General features: G+C 47.9%; 1 protein-coding gene across 4 annotated transcripts in view; it reads left to right on the top strand.

Annotated features, from left to right (window-relative positions):
- Nucleotides 1-6,712: 6,712 nt before the first annotated feature.
- The window catches only part of LOC135918012 (BTB/POZ domain-containing protein 7), a 140,530-nt gene continuing 122,763 nt past the window's right edge, over nt 6,713-24,479 (top strand). Inside the window, exons 1-2 of one of the 4 annotated variants that reach the window (XM_065451678.2) lie at nt 6,713-7,035; nt 19,733-19,794. In XM_065451678.2, the coding sequence (XP_065307750.2) occupies nt 19,745-19,794 (50 nt within the window). In that variant the 5' untranslated portion in view covers nt 6,713-7,035; nt 19,733-19,744. Of the gene's footprint in view, nt 7,036-7,321; nt 7,380-19,686; nt 19,795-24,479 lie in introns of those variants that run through there. The other 3 variants (XM_065451676.2, XM_065451677.2, XM_065451679.2) reach the window with 3 other exon arrangements.

The raw sequence follows: 24,479 nt of genomic DNA, 5'->3' as shown, positions 1-24,479 counted from the left end.
GACGAAGACGAAGTCTGGCAGTTGCCTCAACGCCATATTCGCCACTTGTAAATATACGGTATTTTACACTCGTGGGCCTGCTTTCTTCCTGCAACATTTTGGTGGAAGGTGCGGGGTACAATCACGGAACTTCGCAGCGGACGTCATCTACCTGCCGCCACAACGGCAAATCAACCGACAGAAGCGACAACGCCTCAGCAGCCCGTGCCAACGGTCATCCTCACTCATCCGCGGGACCCAGGGACATTTTGTGGCACGGACAACGCCGACGTCGAGGACTGGCTTACGATGTACGAACGAGTGTGCGACAACAACAGGTGGGATCCAACAATGATGCTAGCAAACGTCATATTTTACCTAAGAGGAACTGCGAGGCAATGGTACGACACACACGAAGCTGACCTAACGAGCTGGGATGTCTGCAAAGAAAAAATGCGAGACCTGTTTGGCAGACCTGTCGGTCGTCAGCTGGCGGCAAAAAAAAAAAGAACTTGCGTGTCGCGCTCAAACGTCCACAGAATCCTATGTCGTCTACATACAGGATGTGCTGGCCCTCTGTCGCAAGGCTGATAACAACATGACCGAGGCAGACAAGATTGGTCACATATTGAAAGGTATTGCAGACAATGCCTTCAATCTCCTGATGTGCAAGGATTGTGCCACTGTGGATGCAATTATAAAGGAGTGCCGGCGCTTCGAACAAGCGAAGGGCCGCCGCGTCGCTCAGACTTTCGACCGATTGCCCAATACCGCCGCGACATCTTCTTGCGAAGACCCGCCACGCTTCGTTCAGCCCACAGGACCAGATGAAATCACGCGCATCGTTCGCCGTGAGCTTGAGGCCATGGCTCCGGCTCCAGTCCGTTCTGACTGTCGGGAAAGCGTGCCCGCTATCTCCCTTATACAAGCGGTCGTTCGGGAGGAAATATCAAGTTTGGGCATTCCATCTCTCTGCTCGGTCCGCCATACAAACACCTACCAGATTTCTCCGGCCGCTCGCTCCCAGACGCAAAGCTTTCAGCCTCCTCGTCGCGACCCAGCTGACTGGCGCACAGCGGATGATAAACCTATCTGTTTTAATTGTTCCGGTATTGGACACATCGCCCGTCATTGCCGCAACCATTGGTCGTCGCCTCCTCGCTGGTCCTCTCCGAGTCACTACCGCCAAGTACCAGACAATCGTACTTTCTCACCCTATACGCCGACTAGGAACATCAACGCTGACAGTGCTCCACCAAGATCCAGCCGCTCCCCGTCTCCGCAAGGTCGTAGGTCCCGTTCGCCTCTCGTTCACCGCTCTTCGTCCCCTTCTGCAACCGGTCGCTTCGCTTCGGGAAACTAGGCGGTGCAGCTCCCGGAGGTGAAGCTGCAACTCCGACCCGGCCCACAAATCCTCTGTTGACCCTGCCTACGTGTGGAAACCTACTGGACATTGAAGTTGATGGCGTCCCTGTTAGATCTCTCGTTGATACAGGAGCGCAGCTTTCAGTTATGAGCGCTGCTCTCCGTCGAAGGCTCAAAAAGGTTCTGACACCCGCCGTACCGTGCACGGTGCGAGTCGCCGATGGGAGTACTTCACCTGTCCTTGGAATGTGCACAGCACGTGTGACCATTGGGGGCCATTATGCCGTTGTTCTATTTATCGTCATTGAACACTGTCCACACGACCTAATTATCGGCCTCGACTTCCTTTCGAAACACTCTGCCCAAATTGACTGCTCCGCAGGTGTTCTACAGTTGGATCTGCCGCTTCCTGCCGACGCAACAACTTGTGTTTCACACCGCTTATGTTGTGCTGAGTTTGCAAGGCTGTCTCCACAAGCGGCTCAAATGTCCTCCTGACGTCCTGTGCTCCCGTACCTGATGGCGAGTACGTCGTGTCGCCGCTTACTGACGTGGTTTTGTCGCGCAATATTGCCCTACCGAGCACCTTAATCCGGATCTGCGAAAACTGCGCTCGCGTGCCCATCCTCAATTTTGGATTTTCGTCGCATGTGCTGCCACACGGTATCGCCATAGCGCATATCACTCCTTTGGAAGAATGTGAGATTTCTTCTTTGACCTCTGAATCCTTCGTCAGTACCAACGGACCTTTGTCACCCACTCCTCCGTACTCGACGCCTGCGGACGATGTTTCTAAGATGATCGCCCCTGACCTTCCTTCCGAACAAACAACAGCTCTTCGTCAGCTCCTGTCATCTTTTCGGGACATCTTTGATTTGGACGACCGTCCACTTGGCCAGACATCTGTTGTCACGCATCGCATCAACACCGGTGACGCCAGCCCCATTCATAGGCGGCCATATCGCGTCTCCGCAACAGAAAGGGCCATCATACAGAAAGAAGTAGACAGGATGATGGACAAGGACATCATTGAACCTTCCAGTAGCCCGTGGGCATCACCGGTTGTCTTAGTAAAGAAAAAAGACAACTCGTGGCGCTTCTGCGTTGACTACCGTCACCTCAACAGGATAACAAAGAAGGATGTGTATCCCCTGCCGCGCATTGATGATGCTCTTGACTGCCTTCACGGATCCCAATACTTTTCACCTCCGCTCCGGCTATTGGCAGATTAGCGTCGATGAGATGGACTGCGAGAAAACAGCCTTCATCACACCGGACGGTCTGTACCAATTTAAAGTCATGCCGTTTGGATTATGCAATGCGCCAGCTACATTCGAGCGCATGATGGACTCTCTCTTGCGCGGCTTGAAGTGGTCTACATGCCTCTGTTACCTCGACGATGTGATTGTGTTTTCGCCGAACTTTGAGAGCCACCTGCGGCGCCTCACAACTATACTCTCCGTGTTTCGCAGGGCTGGCCTTCAGCTAAACTCCTCCAAGTGCCATTTCGGTCGCCGTGAAATTAACATGCTCGGCCATCTCGTAAACGCCGCCGGAATCCAACCTGATCCACAGAAAGTTCACGTCGTGCAAAATTTTCCTGTACCTTCTTCAACAAACGATGTCCGTGGTTTCCTGGGCTTATGCTCTTATTTCCGGCGATTTGTGAGAAATTTTGCCGACATCGCTCACCCTCTCACTGACCTTCTTAAGAAAGACGTCTCTTTCTCTTGGGGACCTCTGCAGGAGAAAGCCTTTTCTACCCTGATTGAGCGGCTTACAACTTCCCCAATTCTGTCACATTTTGACCCTTCTGCGCCCACTGAAGTACGAACTGACGCGAGTGGTCATGGCATCGGCGCTGTCCTCGCTCAGCGTCAACAGGGCCAAGACCGTGTCATCGCTTACGCTAGCCGCCCTCTTTCCACACCCGAGCGAAATTACTCCATTACCGAGAGAGAATGTCTCGCGCTCGTATGGGCGGTCGCGAAATTCCGGCCGTACCTTTTCGGTCGGAGCTTCTGCGTCGTAACCGATCATCACGCCTTCTGCTGGCTCTCCTCTTTGAAGGACCCAACTGGACGACTTGCACGTTGGGCATTGCGTCTACAGGAATATACATTTTCTATTATGTATAAGTCAGGGCGCCTGCATAAAGACGCTGACTGCCTGTCCCGCAATCCCGTGGATCAACCGGACGATACCGATGCAGACTGCAGACATCAGTGTTCTATCCATCTCCGACTTCCTCCATATTGGCGACGAGCAGCGCAAAGATCCTGTTATTCGAACACTTATGGAACGCCTAAGCTCCTCGCCCAATGACCCGTCCCTCCGCATGTTCACCTTGCGCGATGGAACTTATACCGTTGTCGCGTTCGTCCTGACGGCCCGGAGCTCCTCCTAGTCGTTCCCAAGCACCTTCGACTAGCCGTGCTCCAGCAACTTCATGACGCTCCTACTGCTGGACATCTGCTGGGCATCACTCGTACGACCGCCTGCGGCGCCGCTTCTTCTGGCCCGCCATTTATCGCTCTGTGCGCCGTTATGTCACTTCTTGCGACCTGTGTCAGCGCCGGAAGACGCCTGCTATGCCTCCCGCTGGTTTGCTTCAACCAATCGATATCCCCACAGAGCCTTTCTTTCGTGTGGGCCTAGACCTCCTGGGCCCCTTTCCAATTTCTATCAAAGGCAACAAATGGATTGCTGTAGCAACCGATTATGCCACGAGATATGCCATCGCGCGAGCGCTACCAACCAGCTGCGCTACAGATGTCGCAGACTTCTTACTATACGACGTCATCCTGCACCACGGCGCCCCTCGCCAGTTGCTGACGGATCGTGGCCGCTACTTCTTATCGAAGGTCGTCGATGACCTGCTCCGCTCCTGTGCAACAGAACACCAGGTTGCTACCGCGTACCACCCTCAAACGAACGGCTTCACCGAGCGACTCAACCGCACGCTAACTGAAATGCTGGCCATGTACGTTTCCGACGATCACCGTGACTGGGACGTCGCTTTACCATACATAACTTTCGCATACAACTCGTCTCGTCACGACACTGCCGGATTTTCACCATTTTACCTTTTGTATGGCCGCGACCCCACCTCCTTGCCCTTTGACACGTTGCTACCTTCCGCAGTACAATCACCCAGCACTGGTTACGCTCGCGATGCTATTGACTTAGCCGCCCAGGCCCGAGATGTCGCCCGTCATCGCCTCACTGTCTCGCAAGCTTCTCAAAAGCGACGCTACGACCTTCGGCACCGAGACTACCATTTTTCACCTGGTTCCCTTGTCCTTCTCTGGACGCCTTCACGTCGCGTCGGCTTGTCGGAAAAACTACTTTCCCGGTATTCGGGTCCATACCAGATCTTACGCCAACTGTCCGACGTGACATACGTGATCGCCCCAGTCGGTCAGCCTTCAGTGCATCGCAACGTCACCAGCGATGTTGTTCACGTCGCCAGGCTTAAGCCCTATGTCCCCCCATTAAGTGAGGCTCTATAATTTGCACCGGGACGGAGCTACCCTACCGGGAGGGTAATGTTACGGTGAAGGGAACGAAGAAGTTGGATTGTCCTAGACGAAGACAAAGTCTGGCAGTTGCCTCAACGCCATATAGGCAGGTTGCGAACGTAGTTCCCGCGCCTACTAGGGCGCCCCTCGCGGCGGCGAGCGCGGAACTGGCAGGACGACCGGCCCGCATTCGGAAAGCCTGTATGTGGACTGTTTCGCGCGTAGCTGTTGCCTTTTCTGAGCAATGCCTAAGTGCAACCCGAGCTGTTGAGTAGTGGGCTGCAACAGCACGTACACCAACTCACGAGGAACAAAGTTTTACAGGTTTCCAAGCCGACCGTATGAAGCAGAACGGCGTCAACACTGGATAGCGCTCGTCAGACGGCATAAGCTGTTTTATGTTCCGGCGTTATGTCAAGTGCGTTATAACGCTGAATTCTTTGCTTTTACAGCAATGATGGCAGCAACGGGACACCTGTAGTCAGTGGCGTAGCTAGGTCGTCTGGCACCCGGTGCCCATAGGTCTTCTGTCCCCTCCCCCTCTCCCCTGGGTTTATTCGAGGAAGGTGAGGTTATCAACAATTTCCGTGTGTCTCCAGACGTATATGACACCCCCACACAGGCCCCTCGGACCCCCCCCCCCCCCCACCCCGTTGCTACGCCACTGCCTCCAGTGCGTACCAGGATATGCAGCAAACAAAGTAGTTTGTTCCCACACTGTACTGCAGTAAAGCTGTGGAACTCTTTCCCAATCCTCTCCCATTCCAACAGCGCTAGGGCTTGCTGAGAGATTTGAGGAGGGGTTGAAGCCGGCTGAGCTGGCATACGCCCTTCTGCGCCCAGCATATTATCCACGAAGGGGCAGTTGAGATAACCAAAAATTTTTGACAACGTGGTTTATTGGAACCTCCTTTGCACGCACTGAAAAAATCGCAACATAAGAGTATCGCACTTCCAGTAACTTGGGCGAAAATATTTTCCCAGCGTAGTCTAACACAGCTGGTAAGTTCATCCCCTTTTTTCTGTGTTTGGGGAGAGCAACGTTAGAATACCTCTGGTAGGTCTTACGAGTCGTTCGTACGCTCCACGTTCCTGGATGAGATGTTTTGGATTCGTATTTGCCGTCCTGTATGTACAGGGAAACTACCGCGGCGTCCTTGCACTTCCCTGCGATGCCAGCACGGCAATCGCAGCTCCCCGCTAGGATTTGTCTGCTGTCGCCGATCTTCAAGAATCAATGTCGCCTATAATTTCATGCGTCCACACCGTAGATAACGAAGTAACTTACGCTGAGCTTCATGCATCTCGCTGGTGCATTATTTTTCGTTTGCGGAATAAACCTAGCAGTCACTTCCGATTAGTGCGAGTTCAACACTTCCCTCACGTCGTAGACGTGCCCCACTTCAAATAGACGACTTCCTTTCTCTAAATTCTTTTCACGAAAAAAGCTATGAAGATCTTGTAATTCCCGAAACCCGGTTAAAATTAATATCGGCACACTGTTTAGCGCCATCGCTACCGTTTGGCAGGACGCCGAACACGCAGCGCGGCCTGCTGACGCCGTGAGTTATCCTACCACATTCGCGCAACTATTCGTCAGATGGCGCTAGGGGTCGGAAAGACAGGGCGCCGCCTATGCACTTGCAACCTGCCCATTCGCCACTTGTAAATATACGTTATTTTACACTCGTGGGCCTGCTTTCTTCCTGCAACAATATTTTAAAAATTTGTGCCACAATAAGTATATTTCTCTACTTTATTAAATTGAATATATTTTTCAAACCTGACATATGAGCTTTGTACGCTGCTGACTCAGTTGACACAATGCTAGCGCCATCTCACGAGTGGTTTGCGTACACTTTCGGCGTTTCGAGGCGTCCGTCCTCGATGTTGCCAGCCAGAGGTTTCTGCATGTCTTTTATTCAACTGCGTGCGGCGATAAATCAGTGTGCCAAATGTCGTACCACATCCCATACGTGCTAAACTACTACGTGCCTAGTCTTAATCGTTACCGCTGAGTGCGGTCGCAGCAGTCGCAGTACCGTGCTGGCCGTGTTGCCGTATCGGACTTCGTGGGAAAGTGTTCCGCTGTCACTTGTCGCATTGCTATACTTGCGAGCTGAGTATGACTCTTCGTCTCGGATTTCCTCTGGTTTAAGGAAAATACGAGGTAAGCTGCGCCGCTGCCGGTCGCGATATACTTAAATCTTCGTTTTGATTGGAATCGTACAAAGTGCTCGTAGTGGTCCCAGTGGTCGTTGCTTTCGAGTTGCAGATAGCAGGCAGTTATCACTATTGGTAGACGCACAGATCGCTTATGATCTTTCGTTTCTAATCTCTCGGTCTCTTCTTAATCTCGCTGCGTGATAATCGGGCTACTCCGTGTATACGCTGATCGCGGGCTTTTCGCGGAAGCGTCCTCATGGAACGACATCCGTCTTTGGGCAATTGGACCAGATCGGTTCGATCAAACGCGTGTGGGTCGGCTGGACGCGAATCTGTCTTCGTGCCAGTGTCAGTCGATTGCTTCTGAAAGTGCTCTGTTCCGACCCACGTATTTCGAACTTTCTTTAGACACTCGTCTAGCTAAGGAGCTGGCGTAGTACTAGGTTTGTTTCAACCGCACTGGATATTTATTTTTAGGCTTACTACCCTCTGGCGCCGTGTGATTTCCTGCATGTTTTGAGCTCGATTGGCCCTTGGCACTCGCGCTGCGCTTCGTCCGCCCGGTGTGGTGCAAGTCAAGCGATTCCTGAGCGCGGCTGTTACGCTCTCTGCATTCTGTTCGTCGTTTTGACATGCCCGAAAGAAAGCACAACGTGATCAGCTGGTCGGGATATCGAGAGACCACGTTATCTCAAATGCATCCGGCTCTTGCGCTCTCTGCATTCTGTTCGTCATTTTGACATGCCCGGAAGAAAGCACAGAGTGATAACCTGGTCGGGATGTCGAGAGACCACATTATCTCAAATGCATTCGGCTCTTGCACTCTCTGCATTCTGTTCGTCGTTTTGACATGCCCGGAAGAAAGCACAACGTGATCACCTGGTCGGGATGTCGAGAGACCACGTTATCTCAAATGCATTCGGCTCTTGCGCTCTCTGCATTCTGTTTGTCGTTTTGACATGCCCGGAAGAAAGCACAACGTGATCACCTGGTCGGGATGTCGAGAGACCACGTTATCTCCAATGCATTCGGCTCTTGCGCTCTCTGCATTCTGTTCGTCGTTTTGACATGCCCGGAAGAAAGCACAACGTGATCACTTGGTCGGGATGTCGAGAGACCACATTATCTCAAATGCATTCGGTTCTTGCGCTCTCTGCATTCTGTTCATCGTTTTGACATGCCCAGAAGAAAGCACCACGTGATCACCGGGTCAGGATGTCGAGAGACCACGTTATCTCAAATGCATTCAGCTCTTGCGCTCTCTGCATTCTGTTCATCGTTTTGACATGCCCGAAAGAAAGCACAACGTGATCACCTGGTCGGGATGTCGAGAGACCACATTATCGCAAATGCATTCGGCTCGTGCGCTCTCTGCATTCTGTTCGTCGTTTTGACATGCCCGGAAGAAAGCACAACGTGATCACTTGGTCGGGATATCGAGAGACCACGTTATCTCAAATGCATCCGGCTCTTGCGCTCTCTGCATTCTGTTCGTCATTTTGACATGCCCGGAAGAAAGCACAGAGTGATAACCTGGTCGGGATGTCGAGAGACCACATTATCTCAAATGCATTCAGCTCTTGCACTCTCTGCATTCTGTTCGTCGTTTTGACATGCCCGGAAGAAAGCACAACGTGATCACCTGGTCGGGATGTCGAGAGACCACGTTATCTCAAATGCATTCGGTTCTTGCGCTCTCTGCATTCTGTTCATCGTTTTGACATGCCCAGAAGAAAGCACCACGTGATCACCGGGTCAGGATGTCGAGAGACCACGTTATCTCAAATGCATTCAGCTCTTGCGCTCTCTGCATTCTGTTCATCGTTTTGACATGCCCGAAAGAAAGCACAACGTGATCACCTGGTCGGGATGTCGAGAGACCACATTATCGCAAATGCATTCGGCTCGTGCGCTCTCTGCATTCTGTTCGTCGTTTTGACATGCCCGGAAGAAAGCACAACGTGATCACTTGGTCGGGATATCGAGAGACCACGTTATCTCAAATGCATCCGGCTCTTGCGCTCTCTGCATTCTGTTCGTCATTTTGACATGCCCGGAAGAAAGCACAGAGTGATAACCTGGTCGGGATGTCGAGAGACCACATTATCTCAAATGCATTCGGCTCTTGCACTCTCTGCATTCTGTTCGTCGTTTTGACATGCCCGGAAGAAAGCACAACGTGATCACCTGGTCGGGATGTCGAGAGACCACGTTATCTCAAATGCATTCGGCTCTTGCGCTCTCTGCATTCTGTTTGTCGTTTTGACATGCCCGGAAGAAAGCACAACGTGATCACCTGGTCGGGATGTCGAGAGACCACGTTATCTCCAATGCATTCGGCTCTTGCGCTCTCTGCATTCTGTTCGTCGTTTTGACATGCCCGGAAGAAAGCACAACGTGATCACTTGGTCGGGATGTCGAGAGACCACATTATCTCAAATGCATTCGGTTCTTGCGCTCTCTGCATTCTGTTCATCGTTTTGACATGCCCAGAAGAAAGCACCACGTGATCACCGGGTCAGGATGTCGAGAGACCACGTTATCTCAAATGCATTCAGCTCTTGCGCTCTCTGCATTCTGTTCATCGTTTTGACATGCCCGAAAGAAAGCACAACGTGATCACCTGGTCGGGATGTCGAGAGACCACATTATCGCAAATGCATTCGGCTCGTGCGCTCTCTGCATTCTGTTCGTCGTTTTGACATGCCCGGAAGAAAGCACAACGTGATCACTTGGTCGGGATGTCGAGAGACCACGTTATCTCAAATGCATTCGGCTCTTGCGCTCTCTGCATTCTGTTTGTCGTTTTGACATGCCCGGAAGAAAGCACAGAGTGATAACCTGGTCGGGATGTCGAGAGACCACATTATCTCAAATGCATTCGGCTCTTGCACTCTCTGCATTCTGTTCGTCGTTTTGACATGCCCGGAAGAAAGCACAACGTGATCACCTGGTCGGGATGTCGAGAGACCACGTTATCTCAAATGCATTCGGCTCTTGCGCTCTCTGCATTCTGTTTGTCGTTTTGACATGCCCGGAAGAAAGCACAACGTGATCACCTGGTCGGGATGTCGAGAGACCACGTTATCTCCAATGCATTCGGCTCTTGCGCTCTCTGCATTCTGTTCGTCGTTTTGACATGCCCGGAAGAAAGCACAACGTGATCACTTGGTCGGGATGTCGAGAGACCACATTATCTCAAATGCATTCGGTTCTTGCGCTCTCTGCATTCTGTTCATCGTTTTGACATGCCCAGAAGAAAGCACCACGTGATCACCGGGTCAGGATGTCGAGAGACCACGTTATCTCAAATGCATTCAGCTCTTGCGCTCTCTGCATTCTGTTCATCGTTTTGACATGCCCGAAAGAAAGCACAACGTGATCACCTGGTCGGGATGTCGAGAGACCACATTATCGCAAATGCATTCGGCTCGTGCGCTCTCTGCATTCTGTTCGTCGTTTTGACATGCCCGGAAGAAAGCACAACGTGATCACTTGGTCGGGATGTCGAGAGACCACGTTATCTCAAATGCATTCGGCTCTTGCGCTCTCTGCATTCTGTTCGTCATTTTGATATGCCCGGAAGAAAGCACAGAGTGATAACCTGGTCGGGATGTCGAGAGACCACATTATCTCAAATGCATTCGGTTCTTGCGCTCTCTGCATTCTGTTCATCGTTTTGACATGCCCAGAAGAAAGCACCACGAGATCACCGGGTCAGGATGTCGAGAGACCACGTTATCTCAAATGCATTCAGCTCTTGCGCTCTCTGCATTCTGTTCATCGTTTTGACATGCCCGGAAGAAAGCACAACGTGATCACCTGGTCGGGATGTCGAGAGACCACGTTATCTCAAATGCATTCGGTTCTTGCGCTCTCTGCATTCTGTTCATCGTTTTGACATGCCCAGAAGAAAGCACCACGTGATCACCGGGTCAGGATGTCGAGAGACCACGTTATCTCAAATGCATTCAGCTCTTGCGCTCTCTGCATTCTGTTCATCGTTTTGACATGTTCGGAAGAAAGCACAACGTGATCACCTGGTCGGGATGTCGAGAGACCACGTTATCGCAAATGCATTCGGCTCGTGCGCTCTCTGCATTCTGTTCGTCGTTTTGACATGCCCGGAAGAAAGCACAACGTGATCACCTGGTCGGGATGTCGAGAGACCACGTTATCTCAAATGCATTCGGCTCTTGCGCTCTCTGCATTCTGTTTGTCGTTTTGACATGCCCGGAAGAAAGCACAACGTGATCACCTGGTCGGGATGTCGAGAGACCACGTTATCTCCAATGCATTCGGCTCTTGCGCTCTCTGCATTCTGTTCGTCGTTTTGACATGCCCGGAAGAAAGCACAACGTGATCACTTGGTCGGGATGTCGAGAGACCACATTATCTCAAATGCATTCGGTTCTTGCGCTCTCTGCATTCTGTTCATCGTTTTGACATGCCCAGAAGAAAGCACCACGTGATCACCGGGTCAGGATGTCGAGAGACCACGTTATCTCAAATGCATTCAGCTCTTGCGCTCTCTGCATTCTGTTCATCGTTTTGACATGCCCGAAAGAAAGCACAACGTGATCACCTGGTCGGGATGTCGAGAGACCACATTATCGCAAATGCATTCGGCTCGTGCGCTCTCTGCATTCTGTTCGTCGTTTTGACATGCCCGGAAGAAAGCACAACGTGATCACTTGGTCGGGATGTCGAGAGACCACGTTATCTCAAATGCATTCGGCTCTTGCGCTCTCTGCATTCTGTTCGTCATTTTGATATGCCCGGAAGAAAGCACAGAGTGATAACCTGGTCGGGATGTCGAGAGACCACATTATCTCAAATGCATTCGGTTCTTGCGCTCTCTGCATTCTGTTCATCGTTTTGACATGCCCAGAAGAAAGCACCACGTGATCACCGGGTCAGGATGTCGAGAGACCACGTTATCTCAAATGCATTCAGCTCTTGCGCTCTCTGCATTCTGTTCATCGTTTTGACATGCCCGGAAGAAAGCACAACGTGATCACCTGGTCGGGATGTCGAGAGACCACGTTATCTCAAATGCATTCGGCTCTTGCACTCTCTGCATTCTGTTCGTCGTTTTGACATGCCCGGAAGAAAGCACAACGTGATCACCTGGTCGGGATGTCGAGAGACCACGTTATCTCAAATGCATTCGGCTCTTGTGCTCTCTGCATTCTGTTCGTCGTTTTGACATGCCCGGAAGAAAGCACTGAGTGATAACCTGGTCGGGATGTCGAGAGACCACATTATCTCAAATGCATTCGGTTCTTGCGCTCTCTGCATTCTGTTCATCGTTTTGACATGCCCAGAAGAAAGCACCACGTGATCACCGGGTCAGGATGTCGAGAGACCACGTTATCTCAAATGCATTCAGCTCTTGCGCTCTCTGCATTCTGTTCATCGTTTTGACATGCCCAGAAGAAAGCACAACGTGATCACCTGGTCGGGATGTCGAGAGACCACGTTATCGCAAATGCATTCGGCTCGTGCGCTCTCTGCATTCTGTTCGTCGTTTTGACATGCCCGGAAGAAAGCACAACGTGATCACCTGGTCGGGATGTCGAGAGACCACGTTATCTCAAATGCATTCGGCTCGTGCACTCTCTGCATTCTGTTCGTCGTTTTGACATGCCCGGAAGAAAGCACAACGTGATCACCTGGTCGGGATGTCGAGAGACCACGTTATCTCCAATGCATTCGGCTCTTGCGCTCTCTGCATTCTGTTCATCGTTTTGACATGCCCGGAAGAAAGCACAACGTGATCACCTGGTCGGGATGTCGAGAGACCACGTTATCTCAAATGCATTCGGCTCTTGCACTCTCTGCATTCTGTTCGTCGTTTTGACATGCCCGGAAGAAAGCACAACGTGATCACTTGGTCGGGATGTCGAGAGACCACGTTATCTCAAATGCATCCGGCTCTTGCGCTCTCTGCATTCTGTTTGTCGTTTTGACATGCCCGGAAGAAAGCACAACGTGATCACCTGGTCGGGATGTCGAGAGACCACGTTATCTCCAATGCATTCGGCTCTTGCGCTCTCTGCATTCTGTTCATCCTTTTGACATGCCCGGAAGAAAGCACAACGTGATCACCTGGTCGGGATGTCGAGAGACCACGTTATCTCAAATGCATTCGGCTCTTGCGCTCTCTGCATTCTGTTCATCCTTTTGACATGCCCGGAAGAAAGCACAGAATGATAACCTGGTCGGGATGTCGAGAGACCACATTATCTCAAATGCATTCGGTTCTTGCGCTCTCTGCATTCTGTTCATCCTTTTGACATGCCCGGAAGAAAGCACAGAATGATAACCTGGTCGGGATGTCGAGAGACCACATTATCTCAAATGCATTCGGTTCTTGCGCTCTCTGCATTCTGTTCATCGTTTTGACATGCCCAGAAGAAAGCACCACGTGATCACCGGGTCAGGATGTCGAGAGACCACGTTATCTCAAATGCATTCAGCTCTTGCGCTCTCTGCATTCTGTTCATCGTTTTGACATGCCCGAAAGAAAGCACAACGTGATCACCTGGTCGGGATGTCGAGAGACCACATTATCGCAAATGCATTCGGCTCTTGTGCTCTCTGCATTCTGTTCGTCGTTTTGACATGCCCGGAAGAAAGCACTGAGTGATAACCTGGTCGGGATGTCGAGAGACCACGTTATCTCAAATGCATTCGGCTCTTGCACTCTCTGCATTCTGTTCGTCGTTTTGACATGCCCGGAAGAAAGCACAACGTGATCACCTGGTCGGGATGTCGAGAGACCACGTTATCTCAAATGCATTCGGCTCTTGTGCTCTCTGCATTCTGTTCGTCGTTTTGACATGCCCGGAAGAAAGCACTGAGTGATAACCTGGTCGGGATGTCGAGAGACCACATTATCTCAAATGCATTCGGTTCTTGCGCTCTCTGCATTCTGTTCATCGTTTTGACATGCCCAGAAGAAAGCACCACGTGATCACCGGGTCAGGATGTCGAGAGACCACGTTATCTCAAATGCATTCGGCTCTTGCGCTCTCTGCATTCTGTTTGTCGTTTTGACATGCCCGGAAGAAAGCACAACGTGATCACCTGGTCGGGATGTCGAGAGACCACGTTATCTCCAATGCATTCGGCTCTTGCGCTCTCTGCATTCTGTTCGTCGTTTTGACATGCCCGGAAGAAAGCACAACGTGATCACCTGGTCGGGATGTCGAGAGACCACGTTATCTCCAATGCATTCGGCTCTTGCGCTCTCTGCATTCTGTTCATCGTTTTGACATGCCCGGAAGAAAGCACAACGTGATCACCTGGTCGGGATGTCGAGAGACCACGTTATCTCAAATGCATTCGGCTCTTGCGCTCTCTGCATTCTGTTCATCCTTTTGACATGCCCGGAAGAAAGCACAGAATGATAACCTGGTCGGGATGTCGAGAGACCACATTATCTCAAATGCATTCGGTTCTTGCGCTCTCTGCATTCTGTTCATCGTTTTGACATGCCCAGAAGAAAGCACCACGTGATCACCGGGTCAGGATGTCGAGAGACCACGTTATCTCAAATGCATTCAGCTCTTGCGCTCTCTGCATTCTGTTCATCGTTTTGACATGCCCGGAAGAAAGCACAACGTGATCACCTGGTCGGGATGTCGAGAGACCACGTTATCGCAAATGCATTCGGCTCTTGCGCTCTCTGCATTCTGTTCGTCGTTTTGACATGCCCGGAAGAAAGCACAACGTGATCACCTGGTCGGAATGTCGAGAGACCACGTTATCTCAAATGCATTCGGCTCTTGCGCTCTCTGCATTCTGTTCATCGTTTTGACATGCCCAGAAGAAAGTACCACGTGATCACCGGGTCAGGATGTCGAGAGACCACGTTATCTCAAATGCATTCGGCTCTTGCGCTCTCTGCATTCTGTTCATCGTTTTGACATGCCCAGAAGAAAGCAGAATGTGATCACCTGGTCGGGATGTCGAGAGACCACGTTATCTCAAATGCATTCGGCTCTTGCGCTCTCTGCATTCTGTTCATCGTTTTGACATGCCCGGAAGAAAGCAGAACGTGATCACCTGGTCGGGATGTCGAGAGACCACGTTATCTCAAATGCATTCGGCTCTGGCGCTCTCTGCATTCTGTTCGTCGTTTTGACATGCCCAGAAGAAAGCAGAATGTGATCACCTGGTCGGGATGTCGAGAGACCACGTTATCTCAAATGCATTCAGCTCTTGCGCTCTCTGCATTCTGTTCGTCATTTTGACATGCCCGGAAGAAAGCACAACGTGATCACCTGGTCGGGATGTCGAGAGACCACGTTATCTCAAATGCATTCGGCTCTTGCACTCTCTGCATTCTATTCGTCATTTTGACATGCCTGAAACAAAGCATAACGTGATCAACTGATCAGGATGTCGAGAACCCACATTATCTCCAATACATCCATGCAAAATTACGCCGATTTAAGCTTTGTTTTGTCAAGTTTAGATGTTTTACATATTTTTTTCAGATGCACACAGCTTGAACCCGAAGCTCTTACGGCATACAGTTCATTATTTTTGTATTCTTGCCAGAACTACGAGGGACGTTCTTAAATTATGTTTTGTCATTTATATTTACAGAGAAACTTCATTGCTGAAAAAAAATTCACCATGGCATTATGAACTATACACTTTGCACTATTCTTCCACGTAGTCGCCACCAACACTGAGACATTTTCATAGTGTGCATTCAGTGTGAAGAAGCCGAACTTTACCCTACCATGTCGGCCTAACTTTCTATCCTTTTGAAGAAACCACTCTGGTAAAACTCAGTGCCCTGCGATGCAAGAAATTGTTGCACAGCCTGCTCCGCCTTAGTATTGTTTTGGAAGTGATGTCCCGAGAGTGCAGTTTTCAATGCAGGGAACGGGTGCCCATTCGTACCGGATAACAGCACACACCTCTGTTGGCGACCATGCAGTCAGCACACATCTGTCTGTCATTGCTATTTGTATTCGAATAACCTTGGGCACCGTGGTCTGCTTCTACTCTCTCTACTTCGGCGCTTTGTGCAAGCGTCATTCTTCCTCTGCGGATGCTCCTTTCGTTGTTGAACCAGCAACAGGCGTTCATACTTATGGCAATTGTTTGTTTCACCTGGTGCACCATCTCCTCTTTAAAAAAAATAACGAAACTTGCTTTTGGAACATCTCTGGTATAATGGTTGCAGTTGTGGTACAGGAAGGGATGAGGAAAAGAAGTAAGCACACGTGATGATACATGTAAATGCGCAGAAGGGGCACTTCATAATGAAACTCAGTATGATATTTATCATGCACAAAAAGTTGCAATGAATTACATGAAGTGGTTAATTGGTTAACTGGGCGGATGCTGGGCTTGCGTGGCTCTTCTGTGTTCTGTGTTTCAAGTTCCACCATTGCCCATGGGCCATCTTTTACATTTGGCTGTCAGAGTTCGGCTTGACAGTTTTTCCAAACAGAAGGTTGTCCCCACAAAGGGATTTGGACTATACGTATATTTTTGTGATTCTAGAGTGGCTACTGCATACATTGAATCTCTTTCTTGCTTGAAAGGCATTAACTCCCGTGCTCAGGTTAATCTTAAGATCATTGTGAAAAAAAAAAAAGGGCTCCTCACACTTTTGTATGTAAAATAGTAGGGGTAAACAAATGCTAAGCTTAACTAAGCTTAACTTAATGAATAAACAGTCCATGTTTTGTCATTCGGTATCTCACTGCACTTGTACAGTAAAATCTGTCATGACTTGAATTTCTCTGAACATTGAAAAATCATCTGACATTTAAACACTCACAGCACCACAGTGAAGATGGTCTTGTTTATCTGTGGTGGTCACTTATCATTGAAGAAGTCTTTGATGGCCTTCTGGACTTTTATTCCCCTAATGTTATTGAACAGACACTTCTGGAATGGGTGAAATTTTGTGTTCGTCTCTTTATCTACGTGGCTAGTGGTCACTGCATGCAGTGCTCTTCAAGTGCTGGCTTTCAAGGTTACTGAAGGACGAGATTTCACTTGAAACTGTGCGGTGACTGTACTCCTCATACTTTGCGAGGTCCTTTACGGCTTTTGTATCACCTGTCACCACCAAGCAGAGCCATCGGGTTATCCCAAAACAGAGAACATTGTACTCGATGCACTTTGGCCAGAACCTTTTCACAATTAGCATCATGTCTAAGTTCGAATCAAATCTCATCGTGTTGAGGTTAAACTATCACATGCCTGCACCGCACAGTTAATTTCAGAAAAGCTGTTATCCAGGGATGGTGCTTGTGATAAAACTTGCTCACGTTTCTTTCTTGGCCCACAGCAGGAAAAAAAAAGTAAGAAAAAGAAAACTTTGCGTGATTTTACTGTTTTTAAAAATTTATTTCCAATACTGTGAGCCCTGCTGGGCTGTTACAGGGTGGGAATACAGAGCACAAAGTTCACGCAAAGAATGCAGTCAAGTTTTCTTCAAAACAGTCAACCCTGTTATTGCTCGGAAACACACAAGAATTCAAGTTATTCCACTCAACAATTGTCTTGACAATGAAAGAGTGCTAAAAGACATCAACTCTTGGCACATAAGGCGTTATAGCGTAATTGTGGTTAGTTCGTGGTGAAACCCTTCCAGGAGGCTTCAAATACAAACTGTAATTCAGGTTCAGCTTATTGTGATAGAGTTGATATAAAAACTTAAGGCGCGCAATTTTCCTGCGCACAGCCAACGTAGTGAGACCAGCCCTGTCAAACATGGAGGTTACTGAGTGCGTTTTGTCGTAATCAGAAAAAATAAACCTAACCGTCATTCGCTGAATGCGCTCTAATTTATCTGTTATGGATTGTTGATGAGGGTCCCAAATTATACAAGCATACTCTAAATTTGGTCTAAAAATGGTAGTGTATGCCTTAAGTTTAATATCTGGTGCAGCATCTCTCAATTTACGCTGTAACAAACCAAGCTTGTGCTGGGCTGATCTACATATGTTTTCGACGTGTTCATTCCAGTTGAGGTTACTAGTGATAGTTACGCCAAGATATTTCACCTTTGTGGAACGCTTAATGACATTATTATTTACAGCGTACGAAAACATCAACGGAGTTTTCTTATTCGTAACTGTCATGCAAACACATTTATCAAAATTGATTTGCATATGCCATTTTTCACACCAGTTATAAATTCGACATAAAGCATCATTTAGTCGTTCTTGATCAGAAACACTTAACGCGACAAAACAAGAAGCAGTCATCGGCAAACAACTGCACTTCAATCATAGGATGTACATCAGTTGCGATATCATTAATATACAGTAGGAACAAAATTGGACCGAGGTACACCTGATGATACAGGAAGGAAAGAGGAGCACTCGCCACTTATTTCAACAAACTGTTGTCTGTTGTGTAAGTAGGCCTGAATCCACTTAATAATTTTTGAATTTACATTATACCTATAAAGCTTTTCAATTAGCTTGCTATGGCTAACCCTATCAAATGCCTTTGATAAATCCAGAGCGATGACATCAACTTGTTCGCGACAATTAAGGGCATCTGCAAAACTGTGTATTGTTTCAAATAATTGCGTGACAGTTGACAGACGCCTTCAAAAACCATGTTGTTTGTTGTAAAAAATGTTATTGTTTTCAATATATTCTACTAACTGTTTACTAATTATATGTTCTAAGATTTTGCAAGCCGTACAGGTTATGGAAATCGGACGGTAGTTCCTAATGTCTAGCCTGTCTCCAGCCTTATAAACAGGCACTATCCTCGCTAATAACCATTGACTTGGTAATGCACCATTTATTAATGACAGAGAAAAGATTTTAACCAAGAAGCATGCAATTCATTCACAGTATCACTTTAAATACTCATTCGGTATTTTGTCAGGACCAGGAGACTTTTTTATGTCCAATTTTAGCAACATGTCAACTATACCTTCTTCAGAGATAAAAATGCTATCATTAGTATGGTCTTTGCATTCTAGATCTATTGCAGCACTCTCATCTCTTCGGCTGAATACAGAACCGAAAAGTGTTGAATTCTTGGGCAATAATTTGTGGATTGTTGCACACGGTATCATTTACAACTATTCCATTGATTGAAGGCTTTGATCGGGCAACGTATCGACAAAATTTTTGAGGTGATGTTTTAAGGTAATTAGTCAGTGTTGTAGCAAAAAAAGACGTTTTAGACGCTCTTAATTTCTGACGAACTTGAGTGCTAAGGGCCAATATTCTTTCGGGATTTTTTGGTTTTCGTTGCCGCGCACGACGTAGCTGACGTTTTAAATGTATTAGCTCACGAGAAACCCATGGATTGCTTTTATGTATACGCTTAGCTCTTTTTGGGACAAAGAGAGATAATGAACAGGTCACCACTTCTGTAAAATACCTCCATAATTTATCTACATCATTTTCTTCCGGCATACAGTCTAAAGCCAATTCAAAATAATCTAAGACGGCCGTATCATCGGCTCGGTTAAAATTATAGACATGAGCTATCCGGTTTTTATTTAAACATCTTATATTTTTTAGAGTGGCTACAACCATCTTATGGTCCGACATTCCTTCCACCACTTCAATATTATATTCAAATATACTCTCCGATACGAATAAGAGGTCTAAAAGGGTGCTGGAATTTCCTTGAATTCGCGTAGGTTTCTCGACCACTTGAACCAAGCCATGTTTCACCATGATTTCCAGCATAAGTTCCGCATGTGGCCTCTCAAGTGTCCCAGGGATTCTGGCATACCAATTTACTCCCGGTAGGTTGAAATCACCCATCAAAATAACTTTACTTCTATCTGTAGTTATTGTTGTTAAATGCTGATCGATCTTCTCAAAGAACTCAATAAGGCTTCCTGGGGGTCTATAAATTACACCGATCACCAACGCAAAATGGTGAAAAATCAACTTGCACCATACGCTTTCATGTGCATAAATTGACGGCAGAACTTCATATCTAAGTGATTTTTTAACTAACAGTGCAACGCCTCCGCCTCTCTACGCCCTATCTGTACGCAGGGCGTTATATGTGCCGGGAAAAACTTCATCATCCGCGATACCCTCGTGCAGCCACGTTTCAGTTATTGCTAATATATGTGGATCATGTAATAGCGACACGCATTCAATTTCGTTAACCTTTTTCACAATGCTGCGAGCATTTACGTTTATCAGCCTTAGTTCATGCTCCTTTCTTTGTCAGTCTTGGCTACGGGGGCCGGCTTCGGCGTTACTGCGCATCCTCACCCTACAGTTAGACTGGGCGTCCCATGTATAGGGGATGTCGTTAATGAAAAGGTTGTCATGAACAAGCCTTACCTTAGATCTTTCATTTTTATCAGTTTTAGCCAACTGCCGGAGACACTTTCTTTTTTGAAGCGTTTCATACGAGTAGTCGTCAGCGAAACTTATCCACGTGCCTTTCAGTTTCTTACAGTTTTTGAAGATAGCTGTTTTTTCATTGTAGTCGTACAAGCGTAAAATAACGGGTCGATCACGGTCATCCTTTCTTTTACCAAGTCTGTGAATTCTTTCGACCGATGTCGGTTTGACACCAAGCCGTGTGAAAAATAGGTCCCTGATGACCTTATCTTCCAAGTCTTCTCGCGTCTCGTTAACACTTTCCTTTACACCAAACACAATCAGATAGTTACGCCGGGCTCTGTCTTCAATATCTCGTATTTTTTGTTGTTGACGCTGAACAGTGCTTTCGAGAGTTTTAACAGTAGCCTCGATATTTGCCAACTTCACACCTTTCTCGGCAAATAAATCAAGCATCCCTTCAATATGCGTCAGCCGTGCTTCTAGTAGCGTTTGTTTTTCCAAGAATTTTTCAAGCATTTCTTCAATAGGAGGACCTGGGTTGCTTTCTATGTCCCTGGCCAAAAGAAGTTCCAGGTGCGACCATAGCACATGCAAATCACGGCACTTCACTGGGAGCGGCAGCACAATAAGGCACAAACAGTTTGATCGTAACTGCGAAACATAGGAGTAGTAACGAACCTGTAAGGCAATCCAAACGTGTCTAAACGACATTGTCGTTGTGGTGCCGCCTCTCCCACTGAAGGTGGTCCAGGTACGGGTTGTGCCTTATATGCTCGATGCCGGTCGATGACGTGCTCCTGCCTGGAAGGTTCCATTGGCTCATCCCGAGAATGTCACCATCGCCTGCTCAAGCCATGATGAATCGGGCTGAAGTGCACTGTCGTTGCTGGTTGATACGGCACTGGCGATTAGCGGCAGCATCTGTAAGGCAATCTAAATGTGTCTAAACAACATTGTCTTTGTGGTGCCGCCGCTCCCACTGTGTCTTCTGTTCTTGCCATTTGTCCGTGGAGTTACCAGTGTACCAGTTTCAACACTCTGTTTCAAACTGCAAGCAGTCTGGTTTCATTCTGGTGGGCTTCATCAACAGACATGTCACCGGGTGAGCAACAAACTGAAAGTGTGGCATGGCTATGTAAGAAGTGCTTGAAACAACTAATGCAGATGAAAAAGAAAGACAGGAATTATTGGTGGATGATTGTCAGCATAACTTGCCACACTGTGGGGTCTGATGTGGGATTCTCCTCCCGTACTCTTGGGACAAAGGAACGACAACACAGTAGTGCAAACAATCACAAGGGCATTTATTGCACCTTTCATACATCAATGCCTGCTAGCCGAGTTGCTATCCACAAAACATGCCGATGGGCGCGCGACAAATCTAGAAGTCCGACTCACCGCGTCCTCGCCAGCGAATATGTTCGCTCCATGCTGGATCCCAACGCCTGGTCGTTCGCGTGTATAGTCACGCGAATCGTGGCGCGTTCGAAGGCGGCCGCGCGAGGCGGTCTCGCAGAAGCATCAGTCGCCGCGCGCGCGGAATGTCCGCGCTGTTTGCCGACCCGCCGGGAAAGAAGGTCGCTGCACGCGCGGCACGTCCGTGCGGCTTGCTGTCTCCAACCCAAGAGAGAGCGCCTTGTCGCTCCCGCACCCAAGTAACCGCGCAGCGGCGCGACGCTCGCGCCATCTCTCGCACCACGCTTGTACCACTCCAACGCCGCGGCCCACGCGGCGACGCCGCACGCAGACGGGGCTATGCGGGAAAACAAGCTATCAGGGGAGGCGCGAGGGTCGCGCATCCCCACAACACTTATACACAGACTCGTAATTACTCCACCCTCATTTCACTGGGCTCGGAAGAGGAGCGAGGGCGAGCAAATTAAGTTGTCATTAATTGACTTTTATTTCCCATTTGCTCTTGGGGACTGACAAGGAAAAAAACTGCATGGTCAGCTTGATGAGCCCGTTGACATGCATGATAAAAAAAAGAAAAAATTAACTGCATATTCGCAAGACAAAATATAAACTTGAACCTGAGCAACAACACACAAGTGTAAAATGATATAACAAAGTTTGTAATGAAAAAAAAAAGGTACAACAGTATCAAATAGGTCAGCATTGAAGGAAAAAATAAACTCGCTCAGTAGAATCCCAATACAACAAAAGAAGGGCACTTATGTGAAAGGCCTTACACAAGACATGGGATGATTGCAATGCATACAGATGGTACATACATTGTAACAAACTAGCAAGCTACAATAACCCTAAGCAAACCCTTTTCATAGAATGAAAAATAAACGCATAGCTAAGACACATCAGGAATGATATGAATTAGTTTTACAAGAAATGTCACATACGTTGACATCCGTGTTATGAAATTTGTTTAACTGATGTGGTATTGCATTACCTAATATTTGAGTTCCGCAGCTAGTTTGGCATTTCGGAGCGTGCCAAAGCTCTGAGTGTCCGTTGTTATACATGCGTATATTGGTAGCAAGATGCATCAGAAAGTACAGGTTATTGATGTTAGCTCTTATTTCTCTCCTGTAACTATTGATAAGCCCAATGTGGTAAATGTTAAAAAATGTTAATAAAATGATACATTGTGAGCAGCTCATCTCATCATCATCATCAGCAGCCTGGTTATGCCCACTGCTGGGCAAAGGCCTCTCCCATACTTCCTCAACTACCCCGGTCATGTACTAATTGTGGCCATGTCATCCCTGCAAACTTCGCCCACCTAACTTTCTGCCGCCCCCTGCTACGCTTCCCTTCCCTTGGAATCCAGTCCGTAACCCTTAATGACCATCGATTATCTTCCCTCCTCATTACATACATGTCCTGCCCATGCCCATTTGTTTTTCTTGATTTCAACTAAGATGTCATCAACTCATGTTTGTTCCCTAACCCAATCTGCTCTTTTCTTATCCCTTAACGTTACACCCATCATTCTTCTTTCCATAGCCCGTTGCGTCGTCCTCAATTTAAGTAGAACCCTTTTCGTAAGCCTCCAAGTTTCTGCCGTGTACGTGAGTATGGGTAAGACACAGCTGTTATACACTTTTCTCTTGAGGGATAATGGCAACCTGCTCTTCATGATCTGTGAATGCCTGCCAAACGCACTCCAGCCCATTCTTATTCTTCTGAAATAATCAGAAGAATAAGAATGGGCTGGGGTGCGTATGGCAAGCATTCTCAGATCATGAACAGCAGGTTGCCATTATCCCTCAAGAGTTCATCTATGTGTGTGAAAATACCTTCATTAGATACTGTGTGCTGCAATACCTTCTTCTGTAGCATTAAAATTTTTTGCAGGTTACTAGTAGGGATTATTACCCCTTACAAGCTGACAATAATTCAGGTATAACAAAAACATCAAATTTATACATTAAAATCTTGACTTAGTTGGAACGAGGTGTCCATGTCTGCCTATTGCTCCTGTTGTATGAAAGAGCTTAGTTGTAACTGCATTCGCATGTTTATCCGAACTTGGGTAACTCGAAAAATGCGCACTTAAGAGTCGTACACTTTCTGCACATTAATTACACAGTCGGCACATTAATTTTCACTTGGTTTATAGCTGACCAATACTTCAAACCTTTCAGCGCAGAACTTGCTTCTTCAATCATGTTGCCTACTATAGTTGATGAAAATAGTAAAGTTACATCATCTGCATAGATAATATATTTTGCACATAGAGTTGTTAGCTACATCATTTACTCATACGTTAAGGAGAAGAGGGCCAAGAATATTACCATGCGGGACATTATTTGTTTAACGGACGATTTATGGTTCTTTACTACTGGCATACTGTTCTGGGTGTTCAAGGTGTGGCAGGAGACTAGACCGCGGAAACCGCATGTGTCAAGTTTCACGAAAGGTCGTTGATGATTGATATATTCAAAAGCTTGGGAAAAATCCACCAGAATGACCTGGCACAGCTTTCCTATCCTCAAGGCACTGCATAATGTATTCTTTGAACACAAATAACGCAACTTCCGTCCATTGTTTTTGTAAAACCATGCTGTGCTTCGAATATTATGTAGTGGGTTTCGCAAAATTTAATCATGCGAGTGTGTGTTACTTTTTCTAGACATGTTTTTTGCCGCAATTGAACACTCAC

This window comes from Dermacentor albipictus, chromosome 7, assembly GCF_038994185.2.
Source record: "Dermacentor albipictus isolate Rhodes 1998 colony chromosome 7, USDA_Dalb.pri_finalv2, whole genome shotgun sequence".
NCBI classification, from domain to species: domain Eukaryota; kingdom Metazoa; phylum Arthropoda; class Arachnida; order Ixodida; family Ixodidae; genus Dermacentor; species Dermacentor albipictus.
Note: the sequence above shows the minus strand (reverse complement) of the source record. Positions and strands in the feature narration are given on the sequence as shown.